The 20,125-nt window shown below is 29.6% G+C and overlaps 3 protein-coding genes and 1 long non-coding RNA gene across 4 annotated transcripts; 2 read left to right on the plus strand and 2 right to left on the minus strand.

The window, feature by feature from the left end:
* Positions 1-1,076: 1,076 nt before the first annotated feature.
* LOC106438825 (chlorophyll a-b binding protein CP26, chloroplastic) lies at positions 1,077-2,676 on the plus strand. Its single transcript, XM_013880110.3, has 6 exons — positions 1,077-1,490; positions 1,573-1,657; positions 1,725-1,775; positions 1,876-1,996; positions 2,090-2,224; positions 2,314-2,676. Exons 1-6 carry the CDS (start codon positions 1,301-1,303, stop codon positions 2,572-2,574), a joined length of 843 nt encoding a protein of 280 aa, XP_013735564.1. The 5' UTR covers positions 1,077-1,300; the 3' UTR covers positions 2,575-2,676.
* A 137-nt stretch (positions 2,677-2,813) lies between these two features.
* On the minus strand, positions 2,814-5,729 carry LOC106438826 (protein BEARSKIN2). The gene is made up of 3 exons (XM_013880111.3): positions 4,247-5,729; positions 3,760-4,037; positions 2,814-3,442 (listed from the first exon to the last, which is right to left on the minus strand). The coding sequence occupies exons 1-3, from the start codon at positions 4,410-4,412 to the stop codon at positions 2,861-2,863; spliced, it is 1,026 nt and encodes a 341-aa protein (XP_013735565.2). The 5' UTR covers positions 4,413-5,729; the 3' UTR covers positions 2,814-2,860.
* A 4,159-nt stretch (positions 5,730-9,888) lies between these two features.
* LOC106438822 (probable aquaporin NIP5-1) lies at positions 9,889-17,155 on the minus strand. The gene is made up of 4 exons (XM_013880109.3): positions 16,709-17,155; positions 12,809-13,228; positions 10,462-10,523; positions 9,889-10,377 (listed from the first exon to the last, which is right to left on the minus strand). Exons 1-4 carry the CDS (start codon positions 16,934-16,936, stop codon positions 10,182-10,184), a joined length of 906 nt encoding a protein of 301 aa, XP_013735563.1. The 5' UTR covers positions 16,937-17,155; the 3' UTR covers positions 9,889-10,181.
* On the plus strand, positions 16,708-18,458 carry LOC106438823. The gene is made up of 2 exons (XR_001287452.3): positions 16,708-16,950; positions 17,182-18,458. It is a non-coding gene; the product is annotated as an uncharacterized LOC106438823 (long non-coding RNA).
* The last annotated feature ends 1,667 nt before the right edge of the window (positions 18,459-20,125 follow it).

Genomic DNA, 20,125 nt, shown 5'->3' on the forward strand with positions numbered 1-20,125 from the left:
TTTAAAATTTATTTGATTAGATAAGTAATTGAAGTTAATAACAAAAATTATCCAAAACCAGTTGTTATCTGAAAATATCTTTTAATAAAAAGTTAAAAATAAAAATAGAAAAACACATAACTAAATATCAATGAAGTAAAAAATTTCATTATATATAATTGACAAATGAATATTGAGTGATTTATAGATTATTTTATTAATAATAAATATAGTGTACAAAGAAAATTTCAAAATATTTATAATAAGTAAAAATTATGAAATGAAAACATAAAAAATAAATTATCATTATAGTCTAGTAATGCATGTATCAATAAATAATTATAAAATGATTATGCCCACATAAGCGGATAAAACACCTAGTAATTCTGATACATGAGATTATCGGATAATATGATTTTTTGTTAATTATTTTAGGGCAATTTTCTCAAATAGTTATTTTTAAGTTTTTTCACAAAATAGCTTTAAAAAGGAAAGTGACCAAAATAGCCCATTTTTATTTTAAAATTTTTAATATTTTTATTTTATTTTTATTTTAATTTGAAACTCTATCTTCAGAACCCTACACCTTAACTCTAAACTCTAAGTTTAGATTAGTTAACCATAAGATATAAATGTATTTTTACACTTTAATAAAAAAAATTTGGTCATTTTCCTCTTTGAATCATATTTTTGTGAAAATAAACTAAACAGAGCTATATTAGGGAATTTTTCATTATTATTTTTTGTGATTCTAAATATTTTTGAACGTAATTATCAGATTCATAACTTGTATATTTATATTTCAAAATTAAAATAAATATTATTTGTGGATATAGAAATCGTTTGAATATCCATTCGGTTTGGTTTATTTTAGATATAAGAAGATTAGGCATTTATAATAGTTTGGTTCGGTTAAAAACGTAACTTGAGGTGTCCTAACGGTTGGGTTTGGGCATTTAGGAATTTTCTGAAAACACTACTAACACTGTGAAAGATATGTGGGTGACATTAACAGTTCAGATTTTGTGTGAGATTCTTTGTGAACAGTCTTGCACTATAGATAAATCTTAACCACACAAAAAGAACAAAGAAGATATGGAGATAAAACAGATTATCCAACAAAGACCAATCTATGAGCCACGTCAGGAACAACAACCAATCAGAGAACAGGATCATATTTCACATTATGAATTTTAACCAATCAAAAGCCTGAACGAATCTTACTCTACCTTATAGTACCAGTTTCGTCTCTTCCTTCCTTTCACTTAGCATTTGATTGTCTCAAAACAGAGTAAGAGCTTGAAACTTTGGGGATACAAAGATGGCGTCTATGGGTGTTTCGGAAATGCTTGGTACGCCACTTAACTTCAAGGCAGTGTCAAGATCGTCTGCTCCATCGGCATCGAGCCCGGGTACGTTTAAGACAGTTGCTCTGTTCTCCAAGAAAAAGCCAGCTCCTGCCAAGGCCAAAACCGTCTCTGTTGCTAACGATGAACTCGCCAAGTGGTATGGTATGTGCCTTACTGCTCCCCTTTCAAAATCATTTTCTTAGTCCATCAATGCATTAATCTTCTTGTGAATGTGGGTGCACAGGTCCTGACAGGAGAATTTTCCTGCCGGATGGTCTTTTGGACAGATCAGAGATCCCAGAGTACTTAAACGGTGAAGTTGCTGGAGAGTAAGACACTTCTTCATGTCTCTTACTTTGGCTTTGGTATTTAAGGTTTTATTGATATGAATTGCAGCTATGGCTATGACCCATTTGGACTTGGCAAGAAGCCTGAGAACTTTGCTAAGTAAGCAGATTCGCTGCTCTGTTCCTTTATTTCCATCTCTATCTTTAAAGTTTGAACAATGTCATTAAGAATGATGTTCTGTAATGAATGTGGTTGACAGATACCAAGCCTTTGAGCTGATCCATGCGAGATGGGCTATGTTGGGAGCAGCTGGTTTCATCATCCCTGAAGCTTTAAACAAATACGGAGCTAACTGTGGTCCTGAAGCCGTCTGGTTCAAGGTTTTGTATTTTTGTGCTACTTCTCATATTTGACTTCAGTTTACGTAGATTCTATAATAGTAATTCAAGAAGTTGGTTATGTGATGGATACAGACTGGGGCTCTGCTTCTTGATGGAAACACATTGAACTACTTTGGCAAGAACATCCCAATCAACCTTGTTCTCGCCGTAGTTGCTGAGGTTGTTCTCCTCGGTGGAGCCGAGTACTACAGAATCACCAACGGATTGGTACATTACTCTAACATTTAAGCTATTATACTCATTTAAAAATCATCATGTGGAAAACAACTAAACTTGAAATGCAATAACTTGGGCAGGATTTTGAGGACAAGCTACACCCCGGAGGTCCATTTGATCCTTTAGGACTTGCTAAGGACCCCGAACAAGGAGCTCTCCTCAAGGTTAAAGAGATTAAAAACGGGAGATTAGCCATGTTTGCGATGCTCGGTTTCTTCATCCAAGCTTATGTTACTGGAGAAGGTCCTGTTGAGAACCTTTCAAAGCATCTCAGTGATCCTTTTGGAAACAACTTGCTTACCGTCATAGCTGGAACCGCTGAGAGAGCTCCTACACTTTAAGCCATTTCTAGTTTATTAAAGAGCTTTGTAGACTTTGTTTGATGACATTGTGAAAACAAACTTCCATCTTCATCTTCTTGATATACTCCAATGGTTTTATCATATGCTTCTAAGAAAATAACAATGCATGATAACTACAATAAACTAATCAATCTTGTATTTTTTATTCATTCCAACATTAAATATATATTTGAGTTTTGTGAAGCAATTTGCTTCCAAACATAAAAATGAAATAAATCACTTTCATACAACACATACACAAACACTTCCATAAGATATATAACATCTATTTAGAATAACCCCAGAAATCCATCTCACTGCGCAACGAAAGCTGATTCGTCTCGGGAACTGGCTGGACAACAGACGAAGAATTGTTGTTACCATCCTCAAACCTAATCCCTCTAGAGGAATCTTCATTTCCCATATGACAAGTCACAAGCCTGTCCATCATTGACCATTCACCTAAACCTTGTTGATGGTTATGACTACCCACTGTCTCGCACGTCCCAACCTCTAAACCTGGCTCACACGCTTGCTGGTATTGTAACCCTTCACTAGCCGCACTTTCGCAATCCCTTGGAAGCCCTGCAGAGTAGTCAAACCCAAGGGAAGGTGGCTTGTGGAAGATTGGTGGGTATTGATGAAGTGTCAGGTCAGGCTTGTTGAGTTCCAAGGTCGTGGCTCCGTGGTTACGTACTAGCTGGTAAGGACTGTCTCGGTGCATGAAGCTACGAGCTTGGAGCGAGTTGTTGTTGTTGGACGCATCATGATTGTATTGGTCCGTTGAGTTAATGCTTGAGCCTCCTTCAGTCACTACCTTGAACAAATTCTTCTTCATGAATACCCTACAAACCACCCATCCGTCTTCCTACAAGATCAAATAATATATGTAGCAAATGGATTAAATACAAAAGACCAACTTCCTAACCAATTAAATGAATTTAATGCATCATAATTCTCAAACTATTTTAAGATTGCAAATTTTTTTTATCAAAATGTTGCACAGAGAATTTTGTAGAAATCAAGAACCTTAATCTATATACGTAATGAAAATAGTTTCAAACCAGAGATTATAAACTAACACCGTAAATCGCGTAAGAAGGTTCTAGTGATAACTATATATGGTACAGTTTCTTGATTATATTGTCTAGATTATAGTCTAAATTGTTCAAATGAAAAACATACACTAGGATTGCCTTGAGGATCATCAGTATCTTCAAGCCGATACTCATGCATGATCCAGTCAGTCTTTTGGCCATGAGGAGCTCTTCCTTTGTAGAACACAAGGGTCTTTCTCATTCCTATCTTCTTGTATGAGTTCCTTATACACTTGTCTCGTCCTGTTGCCTTCCAGAACCCTGCATGAGTTGCACGGTTGGTCCTTGAACCCGTTGGGTATTTCCTATCCTTGTGGCTGAAGAAATACCATTCGTTCTGCGGTGTTGACCCTATCTTACATCTCTCTGAGTTTTTAGAAAAAAATAGAAAGTTAGAAATATCCAAAATAGTGTTCAGTTATATCCGATAATCAAGAAATGGAAGAACTATCAAGATTTATGAGTTTTTTTATCTCAAATATCAACAATTAGTGAAATCAATATGGATGTGAGATTTACAATAAGCATTAAATTGTGATATGTTGTTGAAAATGGGTTAAATAAGTAAATAGTACCTTGTAAATCCCAAGGCTCGAGTTTGTTTAAGTCAACCTCTCTGATGACTTCCATCTCAAACTTATGATAAGAGATTTTCTTCTTTAGGTAGTAATGGAGAAGCTCTTCGTCTGTCGGATGAAACCGAAACCCAGGTGGCACTCCTCCGTTCGACGACGAACCCATTTCGGTTTATTTTCGTGATTATGCTTCTCAATATTTAAGCACTGCCTTTCTTTCTAAGCAGCTATAACTTCTTGATTATATTTATATACACACACTCACACGTTAATTGTCAACGGAGTTAAATAAATGGTATATAAATGTATGATGATGCATGTTGCTATTGATGATGATGTTGACGGCCGGTGACCACGCCGCCGGAGATGCTCTAAAGCTATCGTAAAAAGCAAGGCTCGCCGGAGATTAATATGACTTTTAGTTTAATATAATGTCTCTAGCGCGCCTTGTGTTGCAGCGTTTGGTACACTTGCGTACAATTGACTGCTCCTTGTTCTCTACGCCAATGTTGACTTATTATCATTTATGAACGATCCCGATAAAAATTTAAACTCTACTCCTATTATTAGTATCATTAATCCCGTATTCAACTTTTGATTGCTCTGTAAGCTAAAGAATCATATGGCCTGGGATTGGGGATCTTCAACTTGGATCATATGGTTGATCATGTTTACGTATACACACCTAGATAGTATTTAATTAATAAGAAAATTAAAGAGGAATAACGTAGAGAGAGAGATATGAAATAAAGCAAGAATATGGATCATATATTCATATGTGGTTAAAACATGCAAATGAATATGCCATGCACTAGGCAATGGCTAAGGTTAGGCCTTTTATTCATCACATGTGCCTATCTACGACCTCCGATTCTTTCTGATTTATTTCGTTTCTCTAACTTTCAAGCTTTCTATCTGTTTTGTTAACTTGATGCATTGTTTCAAGCAAGCAATAAATACATACGCACATTCATATACATATATGGGTAAAATATATTTATTTATGAATGAATTAAATGAGTAAGGGATTTGATATTTAAGATTATTACTAGAGCTTGATCTGCGCATCTGCACGGATATTCGTTTTTGTTTTGCAAAAAATAAATATTTATCTTATATAAATGGTAACATATATTTTAAAATTATATATATATATTAATTAATTAATCAATATATTTTTTAACACAATAATTTTACAATTTATAATGAATAGTTTTATTTTATTTTTTGATCTGTCAACTCTTAAAATCATACTAGAGATTGACCCGCACGCCCGTGCGGGTGTTAATTTTTACTTTCTTATAAATCGATATTTTATTTTTATGATTAGTATTATATATTTTATATGTGTCATAATCTCTATAATATTATTTGAGAAGTCGGTTTCCTATGTGTCGCTCTCATATTAACTTTCACGATGGTTGATTACACTGATACCCTTAATGAATTAATAATATTAAATATTATTATTTATTTTTTTATTTAGTTTCCTTTTAAAAAATTTCCAAAAACATATACATATAATAAAAAAGGAATTGTTTTATAAAGTTAAAAGAAATATTGAAAACAAAAATATATGTATATATAATATGATTTCAAAAAAAGCAAAGTTCACAAAATAGTAATATTACATTTTTAAAAATATTTTTAAATAACATAAAATATAGTTTTGAAGTAATAAAATACTCTATATATATCTATATTTTCTTAGATGAAAAACATAAATTTGTATATAATGTGATTTTATTAAAAAAAAATTACACAGATAATCTTGATATTAGAAAAAGAAATAACATTTCTTTCAAAACATAATTTTAAACAATACAAAAAAAAAATCAAACTAATAGAAGTATTTTTATATATCTATATATTTTCTTAGAAGATTACACAAAATAATTGAGAAAAATAAATTGATATATGTTTAATTGACTAAACATAGTTTATAATTAATATTATTGATGTGTTTTATTTATTTTTCATATATTTTGTTGACTATAATAGCTTCCAATTACATCAAAAACAATATCGATAAATTATATTTTACTTATATAATATTATTTTCAAATAAAATTACAACTTTGTTTAGTGCTTATTTTTAAGAGATATTGAAAACAAAAAAAAAATAAATCAAATAGTTGCAAAATAGATATATTATATTTTATCATTATTAAAATTATTATTTTTCTTAATATTAAATGTTCTTTTAAATTTTGTGTTTGTGGAACTTAATATAACCATAATCAAAATACCAAAGCAAAATCTGAATTCTCATTTTCAATATTTTTTAAAATAAATTTTAGTTTCCATTCAATAAATCAAAGGCATAAAGTTATTTAGAATTTACAGAATATTTTAATTATTGTAAATATTAATATGTGTTCATGAGCTTCCAGAAATGTATCACCTACTTATGTATGTAACTTCCTATTGAGCATCACTTGATTTTATAATATATTTTTAAAAACATCAATAATTTGATAAATATTATGAAAATACATGCACGTTTAAACGATAAATAAAAGTGATTTGACCGATACATAAGTAAATAAAAAAAATTGTTAACCATTTTGAATTCTTATCACAAATAGAGTGGTTTCATTCAAATATGTCGAATTATTATAGTTAATATGTAAATAATCCTGGCAAAATATTATAGTAAATATAATTAATGAGATAGTTAAAAAGTGAGAAAATGAATGTAAAAGATAAAATAAAAAAAATTGAAAACAAATAAGTTTTGTTTTTCATGTCACTATTATATATCATATATATGTCATCATATAATTAATCATATTTTATATGTACCATAATATAAGTAATCATATAATTAATATTATTTTATACATACCATCATATAAATAATCACATATATTATATTTATAAACTTAATATGAAATATAAAAACCATAATTTAAGTTGGTGTTTTTAATTAAGTTATGTATTGTATTTTTCTTATATATAGTGAAAATATTTTTTAAATGGTTATTGGAAAATATTTTAGTAAATGTTTTTAAAATATATATATATATTTGAATCAATTATTTATATAAATTAATTTTAAATTATTATTTTGATTTGAATTTTGTATAGAAATAATTAAAATTGAGAAAAATGAATGCAAAAGATAAAATAAAAATTGAAAACAAATAAATTTTGTTTTGTACTTCTGTAATAAATGATATTAACTTATTTAGTAAATATAATAGATGAAGGGTTAGAATTGATTAACAATATAATAAAAATCTTTTAAAAAATCAATTAAGATAAGCAAGTATTATTTTCTACTGTTATCCATGCTTCCAAACAATTCTCATTTATACTACTATCCATGTTTCCAAACAATTTCCATTTATACTACTATCCAAGTTTCCAAACAACTCTCAAATGTACTTCAGTTTTAATAATATAGATTTTTAAAATATAACTCGTGTGTTCGTGTAAATGCACTTTTATGGATCAAAATTTTAAATGTAAAATAAAATTGTTATCTGTTGTTATATTTGGTTTATATGATCAAATAATTCAATATATTATTTACAATTTTTTGGTTTATATTATTTATTTTTATAACACGTTTATGTTGTTTTAGACATAGTTAATATACCAAAATAAAAAAGATAACCAACCCGTAATAATAAAATCTTGTTACATTTTTGACATTGATTAAGTATAATTTATTATTTAACTAGATTATAGAAAATATTTTTTAAATAAGTAATACATAATTTGTTGTACTTCATTTTAGGAAAATGCATTAATTAAATTGTCAAAGACAAAAAGACTAAAAGGTAGGCAAATTTAGTACTTCAAAGGCATATGATTGTAAATAAATTGAAAAACAAAGGGTTAATTTATATTTGTACTTCTGTTTTAATATATTAGATTCTTTACGGTTCCTAAACTTCTGGCTAAACCTACGGGTTCGGTTTCTTTGGTTAGTTTTGGTCGGTTAATTTGCAATTAAATTAATTTGGATCGGTCAGAATCCTATTGAAGTGAACCGAAAATACATTATGTTGGGCTTAAAAAAATTTTACCGAAATTTTTGGTTTTGCGGTTAGTTCGGTTAATATTTCGGTTTAAAATGAACAAAAATTCAAAAATGGGTTAAATTCAGTTAGTTCGATTTAGAATTTTTGTTAAGTTGGTAATGTTTGGTGATTTTTTTAATAAAAAATTAAACTAACCGATTATCAAACCAAACGGGTTTTTGTTTTCATTTATTTTTATATAAATATTTTGTTTTCAATTCTAAATTGGTATATATATTATAATATATATGTGTCTATCAAATTTTAAAACATAATAATTTTATGGTATTTTTATTTCATTGAATAGATTGTTTCAAACTTTCACATGTATTTGTATCTTCTTCTATATATATATTTTCGGATTATTATTTCATTATTAAAATTGTAACTATGTATATACAGATTAGTAAAATATTGTTTTATTGTCGTATTCAAATATATTGTAACATTTCAAAAATTTAGAAAGTTTTTAAAAAATTAAACTTTTCGCTTCATAAATTTATATTATCGAGTAAATAATTAAACATTTAGTTTTTTTTTAACTTTTAAAATAAACTATATAGTTTAAAATTTGTTTTCATTGGTTTAAACGATATTAACCGCTCTAACTTTTAACGTGAGAGCTCGATTCCAAAAATTTAATTCGTAAATAATAGTATAGATCATTTATTTAATCATATAGATTTAAAATTCGTTTTTATTTTTGACTAATTTATATAATTGATTCATTAAGGGTATAAACAGATAAAAACATAATATATTTAACAATTATCTTATATTTTATAGAAATTCATTTTTAATTATTTATATTTTAGATAATTCTGATTATTATTAATTGTAATCATTTATTTAATGAGATAGATTAAAAAATCGTTTTTATTTTTGATTAATTTATATAATTGATTCATTAAATGTATAAACGATATTAACCACTCTAACTTTTAATGTGAGAGCTCGATTCCAAAAATTTACTTTGCAAATAATTGTATAGATTTTTATCTTCATCTAGCTGTGACTGCAATCATGAGAAAAAAATGAAAGTCGGAGTCGTTTCGTACGAGAGAGACGACAACAAGAACATTGAAAAAAAGAGAAAGCAAAAGAGATTAAGATTCTTACCTCATTTCGTTTGATTTGTTTGATATTAAACTACAAACTTCCTTCACACGACAAAATTTGCTTCATTAATCTTCTTTGATTTAGGTTTACGAATTGGAAATCTTTTAGGGTTTTTGAACTGGGGATTTTGTAATTATCTCAAGATTGTCGAGACTCAATGGTTACTAGGATAATAGTAAGTGTAGTTAAGTATAATTAACCATGATTAGTTTTTAACCAGATTTTAACACCGTAATATGTGTCGTTAGACAAAGTCAAAGAAGAATGGTAGACTGGGTACACGGGTAATGGTTAGAGTATTGAAATGGGCATCTAAAATAATTGGTGTATATTTATGGTAACGCAAATATGTGGTGTATTAAAACGGTAATAGATAAATAGTTTGTGTATTTACATGGAATTTTCCCAAAAAAAATTGACAATCCCGATACTTCACGAAGTATTGACGAAAAAATTGTTCAATCAATGATGTAACTATATTTTGAAAAATAATTTACACAACATAATTTATTAATAAAACAGCCTTGTCACCGAGGTTGCAACATCAAATCAACAAAGAAACCCACACCAAACGAAGTGTATATCACACAAGACACAATGTGACAATGACGAGACGAGGTCGCATCGGATTTATAAACCGATGCTATGCACACATAGAGCGTGGACTTGTAGTCACATCGCCTTTTATTCTTCACAAAAGCTTCCAAAGCTTTTCATAACATTACATTATTATTAAATTATACAGTAACAGTAACAAGCAGAAGACTTCTGGACAAGTCTCTCACTTAACGACGGAAGCTTCTAACCTGACGTGGCGGGTCAGTCACGTTATCGTTAAGCTTGACACCTGTGTAGACGGCTGCTCCAGATATAGCACCAAGTGTAGGAGCTACCAGATAAACCCAAAGTAACCTATAGTTTCCTGATGCAAGGGCTGGCCCTAGAGTCCTAACGGGATTCATAGATGCACCAGTCGATGGCCTATAAAATTTTCAAATGTTTTAGAAACATTAGGTTACAATGGTTCTGGAAAATATGAAGCTTAAATTCCTTTGATAGACTTACCCTGCGACAAGAATGTTGAGCATGACAGTGGCTCCAACAGCTATACCGGCCAATTCTCCAACCTACGCATCAAACCCCAATCAAGAAAAGAGAATAGAATTAGAACTAGCTACTTAAATGACGATCACTGGCTAATCTAAATAGGCATATATCGATTTTTATTCTACTTTTGTTAACGATTACGTACGTTTACAAGTTCTAATTAAACTTGAACGACTAACATGGCTCCGGTAATAATCTTTTTCTACAAAGTTTTCTAGGATGTTTTAGAAATCGGACAAATATTTTTTTTTTAAATCAGATCATTTTTTTGTTTTCTTTAAATATGATGTTTTACAACATAAATATAAGTTAGATACAAGATGAAAATTGGCAGCTAATGGTTAGAGACAGTCTCCTATTATAATAGTTTTTCTTATATAACCACGACTTTGAATGTTTTTAGTAATAGTGAAGAAACCGCTAAGCGGTGAGCAATTGATGACCCAACACAACATATAAAACGTTCAATCAGAGGCCTAAATTACTATTTATAGGATATAATCGTTTACAAATTAATATACTACTAGATTTTGACCCGTGCGTCCGCACGGATAATTTTTTTATTTTTTTAAAAAATAATTAAGATCGATCATGATATTTTAACTATGTTTACATGTTAGTATATTGCTTTTAGATATTTAGGCAAACAAAATGATATGCATTGTTTCATTAGTTGGATCGGTTTGTTAGAATGGTTCAGCCGTGACTCTTTTGCTTTGTCAGGTACATGTTGTTCCTAAAACACCTTTGTGTTGATCAAATAAAATTGGCAAAAAAGATAAAATTGTTAGAACTGAAGAACCGATTTTTATGAAAAACTCGGTTAAAAATTCAATTATATTTCAATGATTTTTCTTTTAAAAGGTAGTATATCAGATATAGTTTTTTCTCTTTCAATTTGAATTGATTTAGTTAGATATGCTATTAGAATAGATATAATGATAGATAAATTTCTCTTTCAGTGTACATTGATTTAATTAGATAAATTATTAGAGTGGATATAATGATAGGTAATACGAAGAAAAAAAGTTTTGTATACATAATTCTAAAAATGTTAAAATATTTTTTTTGCATGAAGATGTAAAATGAAAATTAAATAGTAACGTTGATAGGTGGATTGTGGTTACAGAAAGAAAAAAAAAATTATCCACTGTTATTTAATTTTCAAATATTCTAATACTATAAATTGTAGAAATAGTAAAGTACATATATAAAAAAGATATGGTCTATATTAAAATCTCGTAAAAATATATAGTTGAAAACAATTTTAAACTTCAAATTAGTTTAAATGTAGTCACCTTATTTTGAGGAATCTCAATAACTGATTTTTTATCTTACAATTTAAATATAGTAAAAGAAAATCAAACGTGTCATAAATTTTAATACTAACTATAAAAAAATTGCAGTAAACATTTTTGTTTGTATAAGAGTGTGTAACACTATACAACATTTCAGAAACGGTTCATTTTTATTGTATCTTATTGTCATACACAAAACATGCTACTAACTTATAAGTTATATATTTATTGTGACCAAACAAAGGTTTTGATGTTATTGTTTTATTTTTTGTAAACTTTTTGATGTTATTGTTCGTATAAGTTTGCTTATACTATCTCTCAAAGCACAGGTTTCATTCGATCATGAAATAAATGTTAGATATAGCCATATAGGTATAAACCAACCAATCGTGAAGGTTTGTATAATTTTAGATACATCTCTATAAACCAATTGGTTTATTATTATTGTTAAGTATTGTGTATATGTACACGTGAAGTTTTTTTTGGTAAGCGAATAATCCAATTATTTTGTTATAAATGTATTAATTGATTTATAGTTAATTAATATTTATTATTTTAGTGGCATAAGATTGTAATTCTTTAGGAAAACTGGAAAAGTTAGGGGTATTTTTTATTTGTACTTCACTTTTAATGGATTAGATATTGAATATAAAATATCATAATTTGTAAATTTAAATTTATAATATTTAATCATAATTAAAATTTATAACATAATATTAAATGCTATAATTGTAAAATAATAAATTTATAATGTTATAATAGTATTCTAATTTTCAGAAGGTTTAAAAATTGTTTTCAATTAAGTAGCGTTTAGGAGCGGGTGCTTAAAACACTTTTTACAACACTGGTTTTTAGAAAAAAGATTTTGGAATTTGAATTCTTGTAGTCAAAAACCAACATTAGTAAGAAAAGAGTAACAGATATATTTCTTCTTTCTTTTAAACCGAAAATGCAGTTGTATATAATATGCTGTCCATATAAGAACAGGAAGAGAAAGAGAGACTTACGGCACGAGTGTCGGTGGCAACGGCAGTAACAACAAAGAGGAGAATGAAACTTATGATAAACTCAAGAGCAAAGGCTTGTCCAACACTAACAGACGGAACAGTCACACCTCCCGACATGAAAGGATGGAAAACTGCTTTGAGTGCGAATGAAGCGCATACGGAAGCTGAGACTTGCGCTGCTATGTAAGCAGGTACGTGGGCCCAAGGAAAGTGTCTTAGAGCTGCGAATGCTATAGTCAGTGATGGATTTAAGTGAGCCCCTGATATGTGACCGGTTGAGAGAATTATGATCATCACTGCGAGTCCTGCGCATGCCGCGTTGCCGATAAGGGTTTCAGCTCCGTCGTATTTCTGGTTCACGATTGGACCGGCTGTCGCGGTGAATATCAAGATGAATGTTCCCACGAACTCAGCTCCAAGCTGCATCACACACACGGATACAAGTTAGCCATTATCAAGTGAGTAGAGGAAACAGAGGTGAGACCGTTAGAGGGATAGATCATATACGTTTCTTGTGTAATATGAAAACTATGTATATACTCCAGTGAAGTTGATACAAAGTAATTATATTTCTATCTGAGGGATCGAAGTTTATGTCAAAGAAGAGTCACATACATTATCATGTCTTTTTTTTTAATATCTAAACTGCTACAAACTAGTTACCAACTCAACCCAAACTGGTGGTAAATTTCTAACATAGTACACTGCAGAAGAAGAACTTCGAACACCCTATGCTAATCATCTTAGTAGCCAGATTTTCTAGTTTCAGCAAAGTATCACAATCTATTGAACAGGGAACTTTTGATATAAAGTTAGAAATAATTTTACTATTATATAAACAATATAGATCAATCTAATTATTGTCAATAAGTTTAAATAAAAAATTATATAATTTAATATAATTTGAATCTAATTAATTTGATTCACAATTATGTCTAATCCGATCTATAACAATTCGACCCAAAATATCACATTAACATATGTCCAATATTGCAAAATTAGTGGTCATTTCAACAAAATCTCAAATAATGGCTAATTTTTTCTTTTTTAATCTCAACTGGTATTAATTATCTTTCAAAAAAAAATCTGATATTTAATTATTTATTAACTGACATAATACAGTCAACGGTTACTATTATTACGTGTGAGCTGTCCATAATATTCTGCCCTCTTGGACCAGCACCCAATCAAGACATTAATCAAAGATTATGTTCCCAAAAAATATATATATTATTATCAGAGAATTTCCAATGTAAATTTTTCTCTCCAAAATATAGTAAAGTAGAATATGTAGTAAAAATGCTCTAACATTATACTATTTCTTACTACATTAAAGTAATGAATATACAAAAAATAGATTATTCTATCTATGAGGTAAAACACATTATAAAAAGAAAAATAGAATAGAGTTAGAGCATTTTTACTCAATATTCTATTTTATTCAATTTTGGAGAAAAAATAAAATAAGGTAAGAAATCCCTTTAGACAAAAGATGCGACTGATAGTAATATAATTGGAGTAACTTAGAGTAAGCATGAAAGAAAATAAAGAAAAAGAATTAATTGTTTGTACTGTTATTCTAATTTACGCTATTTTCTAGAATAACAAAGATGAAAAATATAGAAAATATGAAAGAAAGATTTTATTTTCCAGCGTGGAGAGAGAGAAAATATGTTTACCACTTTCATCCTCATTGGCTCTATGTAAACTGAACTGAAAGTAAACATTTTTACTCTGTTATTTGTTACTCTAATTGTGCTATATAGTCCTACTCAAAACCTTGCTCATAGAAAATATTGGTTAATGACGAAAAAGGAGCAGTGATTTAAGTGCAAGTTCCACTGACAAATAAGTAAGCTATTTTTCTTTAGCCGATACCATCCGAACAAAACCCTAACGCGTCCGTGATTTTTCTTGACGCCGGTGGTCTTGGCCGGTGCCAGAAGCTACTCATTTCTCTCTCTTAATCTCGTTTTTCCTTTGTCTCCTTGGTGCTTCCCACTCTGCCTGGTGATACGCACGTGGTTCTGGAATTTCAACGGAGGCCTATGGCAGTTTAAGAGACAGTTCATTCCGGGTAGTGGGATGATCTTGTTCTCAGAGTAGTGGCAAATACAATATCGGATTGATTGGGATAGCATAAAATCCTTCTAAATTGTTTCTAGGTGACACAAGATCCCGATATTATATTTGGGGTAAAATTTTGTAATGTTGTAATCTTATTACCACGATTTGGTAAATGAAATATTGAAATTGAGTTAAAAAAGAAATGCAAGTTCCATTCGTTGGCCGCTTCCGTCATGGGCAGACAATAAAACGCTCGACCTAACAGAACTACGTAACATATTTTTTGGTATTTTTCAATTTAAAACGAAAATGTAACATATAATTAAAAAATCTAAATTGATGTATATAACTGATTAGTATCCGTCATTAAACAAAACCATTACTGCCAATACTTTTTGTGACCGTTTTAATTTTCCTAGAATGTAAGAATCCAATTATATTTTGGAAAATTGCCATTACAATCACAACTTTTAAATTTGGTTGAAAAAAATATAAAATTTTCTTTGAATCATTTAAAACACCAACTTAACTTGAATAGCCACTTTAAACCTCAATTTAATTTGCTTAAAAATTAAAGACGACGTTAACTCGGATAACATAATGATTAGACAAAGTTAATCGCCGTATGTAATCTCTGTTAAGTCCAAATGAAGATGTTTGAATTTTTTTTAAAAATTGTATCTGAAAAAAATCAAATCCATGACTGAAGCTACACTTATTGTAAACCCGAACCACTAAACCACTTACAATTTTGTTAACTTGAACAAATACTAATAGATATTATTATTAAACCTCCAAATCTGGAGAGGCAAGTTTCATGTGTTTGAATTTTAGGGATTTAGGTTGGGAGAAGACGTACCCGGTACAATCAAGTAACGTATCCAGTACAATCAAGTACAAAAACAAGTCAATATTTACGATAATTGTACAGGACAAGGTAAGTATTGGGTATGCCAAAATTATCAAGTATCCGGTTTGTACCCATGCTTAATATGCTATGCCGTCCAGTGAAGACTACTAAGTTTATCTTTTGTGAGCAGGGCCAGCTTAGATAAAAGGCAAACCGTGCGATTTCTCTGGGCCCAATCTTTTGCTCCCTATTTTTTAATAGATAAGATCCTGATTTTAAAAAAAAAAATATATGTATTTTTAATAAGAAAATGGATCCAATTTTTTTATATGAAAGTATTTTTTTATTTTTATAAATTTATTTTTAAAAATACTTTTAATATGTTTTTAAAAATATCTATCAGATATTTTTTTAAAAAAATAATAGTTGAATTTTTTTTTTGTTTCAGGGCCCATGAAACTATTGAATGGGTTCTGTTTGTGAGTTTTCCCACGTAAAAACAATATTGTAGCATATATAATTATAGAATCCATAAATTGAAATCTGACGGAAGTGGGCATCCACTGAATAATTTAATAACTTGGACTTATACAATTATTTATCTTTATTTTTAAATAATTTTAATTTATCTGTTTTTACATTGCATGTTTTATTTAATTTTCGGTTGCGACTACTTGTTCGTGTCGTGTTATAGTCTCCTCGAAATGTGACGTAAACCTGTATGATCTTTTCAATATAAATAATAGGTTAAAAGGATAAATAACTATCATCTTTTGGTAACTAGAATTTTAATTTTCAGAGCTTACAAAAACTATTCAAACATAGATTTGTAATGAGTTAATAATGTCTTGATCTCATTATCTTTTACCAAATGACCTAATTATTCATTATTTCCACATCATCTATTCCAACGTTTTCACATAATTGGAACAAAATATTTGGATATATATTTTCGTTAGAAAAAAAAAAGAGAGATCACGTACCTTGCGAGTAAGGGAGACACCAGGAGAGGGAAAATCGGCGAAGCACGTGTCGTGTTGACCCCAACGGTTTCCCATCACCGGCAAGCATTTGCATGGAGGTATCGGTTTCCGATGATCGAACGACATTGAATCAACTCTCATCCCCGTGATCAACGGTCCTCCCGGCGTTCCTGGCGTCGGCGGAGCCGTCACCGCCACCGCACCCATTTCAGCCTCCGGCGGAGACATCCTAATCTTTTCGGGTATTTTTTGTATTTTGTTTTGAAGAAAATACTTCTTTTTTTTTTGTTTTTTTGTAGGAGGGAGATAAATTTGAAGAGACGAAATTTACATGATTTGAGGTTTTTTTTAATTTGGGTTTACACTTGTGCTTCAAACTTTGCCAGGACTAGTTTCACCAAACAGAAATTAAAACCAGGGACGCCAATGAATCAAACTTATCTACCGATTAAAATTTTCTTTTTCTTTTGAAGGAGAAGAAAATGGATCTGGGACGTTAATTTACATGCTTGTAAGGATTTTTATGAAGCTGTTACTACGTAAGAAGAAGAATATGAACGAAGATAGCCACCTCAAAAAACCAAATTCAGAAACCGAATCATATAAAAAGCAAAGACGACACACATATGGATGCGTACGTTAGCACTGAACAAAGACTAATTCTCGAATCTGTGGTTCTGAAAGGAAAGAAAAGAAAAATAGAGAGATGTATGAAAGGTTTGGTTAATGCTCGAGCTTAAGTTATATTTATATGTGTGTGTTTATATAGAAAAGAGATTGTTATGCATTGAACCCAAAAAGATCAATAGTAAAAAGTCAACTCCAATAACAGTTCATTACTAACGCCCTTTATAAAGATATCTGCTAGAGTCACCGGTGCCTTTGTCACCGGCATCTTCGTTACCGTTCGATCTAAGCAACATATCTGTATGTGATTCTTAGGAACCGCACATGGCCGTGACGGTATCACTGATCATTTGCCACCCCACAATCCTCCAATAATTGAATAGAAAATTGTTCTTAAGTCTGGGGAAGAGCGTTTGATTCTTGGAACAATTTTTAAAGAGAACTATTCCATATTGTTATAAGAGAATTTAGGCTGTGTATACACACAATAATCCAAAATTAAGAAAATACCCCATCACCATCTTTTACACTGTGGTTCTTTCGATATCCCACTAATGCCCCTGCCCAAACTTCTGCCCAAATTATATCTCCTTCTCTCTCTCGTGTTTCTTCTTCAAAATTCATTGCCTGAACAATAATTCCATCTCCCTTTCTTTCTCTTCCTTGTATCTTCTTAAAATTCTTAAATACAATTTTTTAACATTTCTACAATCTTTCTCTTCATTTGTTTTCGATTTCCATCGATGTAAATCCAATATCATCTAACTGTAATTCTTTCAACACAGTCTCTGGATCCAGCGAGTACTATTCTCTTGATGAGTTCATCTACCGCAGAATCTCCATGGTACATAAAGGAGAAATCTATTTGATTCACAAATGCACATGGCTGTAAGGATGGACCTTATCATTAAGAAAGGGGTTCTTCCCAAGATTGATAACGACGACCTTAATCTCACATTTAATTACAATTATTTGTAATCACTATACAACAACTAGATTTCTATTAAGTGATAAATATTTGATTAGATGTTACATATTAAGTCTTGTAAGCATATACATGTTTAGTTAGGTGTTAAAACTTTATGTAAAATTTATTTGTTACAAATTAGTTGCTGTTATATGATATATGGTTTGTAAATTCTTATACAATATGTTGTCATTAGCTAATACATGTTCGGTTAGATGTTACAAAACATGTTGTCGTTTTTAAAATAGTCGATAAAATGCTAAAAATAGCTATTGATAGCTGATACTTGATTTGGTAGATGCTAAAAATATTTACCTTGCTAACTTCTACCATTATCATTAAAAAAATTTACTTAAAAGTAGATGTGTTATATGATGTATGGTTTGTAAATTTCTACAAAATATTTTCATTAACCGATACATGTTTAGTTAGCTGCTATAAAACATGTTATCACTTTTTAAAATGGTTGGTATGATGTTAAAAGTATATATTGTTAGCTGAAACATGGTTTGTTAAATGTTACAAAATAAATTATCCGCTAACTAAATCTTTAACTTATATATTATTTACGGTTAACAATTATTGTATCATATACAAATTAAAAAAATGTGATAAGATTGCTTTTCATTATATGATAAGTACATGTTTATATTAAACAAGTTATCCACTAACAATTCCTATAATATTTTATGTTAAAGCTTTGCAATAAACGTTCTCTGTTAACATACAATAATAGACACTCAAGTTTGCTGCTGTGTTTTTTTCTCTCTTTTGTAAATTATCGATTCACTAAAATTCTGCAACAATCGCAGTTCCTATTCATTGATGGAAAATTCATAATTTGGGAACACTTTCTTGATGCCATGGTGACGAGTCGAAGAGGAGGAGATTAGTGTAGAATTTAGTATGGACGATTAAGGAGTTGATGAGAAAATGGGATGTGGATTTAGGGAGAAAATTTTACTTGAATTAAAGTTGGTAGAAATCTGTGTATTGAAAAGAAAAATTAATAGAAAGAAAAAGAAGAAATATATTACAGACATGAAAAATCACTATAGAGAAAAAGAAAGATGATGAATGTTGGGGCAGGGGCAAGGCTGTCAGTTTATGTTCATTGTGCTACAGAGATTATTGTTTTAGATGCCATTAGGGTAGTTACCTAATATTGATCAAAATTATGTATATTCAACAAATTCTCTCTTGTTATAAACGTAAATGTATAAAAAATAAATACTTTTCCTTTCTGTAACATATGATAATAATATTGATTACCAGCAGAGCCGATCCTAGGTTTTATAAGGTCATAAGCCCAAAATAGAAAAATAGTTGAAAAAATGAAAAAAAAGAATTGCACCACTAACCACTAAATCATTGATAGTTTTTGAGAAATTAAAGCCGGTTTAATACTTAATAAAATGACAGTCGAAAGCATGGACTTCTTTCATTTAGGCCTAAGGCTGGCTCTAGTTAACAGTGAAAGTGCAAATGCAAAAACGTAGAAACCAATATTTTTAAATCACAATCAGATTACTTCTTTTGTTATCGGGTCAGTGTATCGATCATGAATGAACCATGAAACAGTAATAAATATATAACTATAGATTATTATTAAAATATAAGAAATATTTTACATTAAGAAAATATAATAAGTATTAAAATTATTTAATAATTTTTGTAACAAGTTATAAGTTACAAGATATGATAAAAATACAACAAAATTAAAATTAACAAATGTTTAAATGTCTAATATAAATAATAAAAATTAACTTTAAAATATAAAATAGCCCAAAAGTAAAATCAAAACATTGGAATTGTAGTAGACT

This window comes from Brassica napus, chromosome A3, assembly GCF_020379485.1.
Source record: "Brassica napus cultivar Da-Ae chromosome A3, Da-Ae, whole genome shotgun sequence".
Taxonomy (NCBI): Eukaryota; Viridiplantae; Streptophyta; class Magnoliopsida; order Brassicales; family Brassicaceae; genus Brassica; species Brassica napus.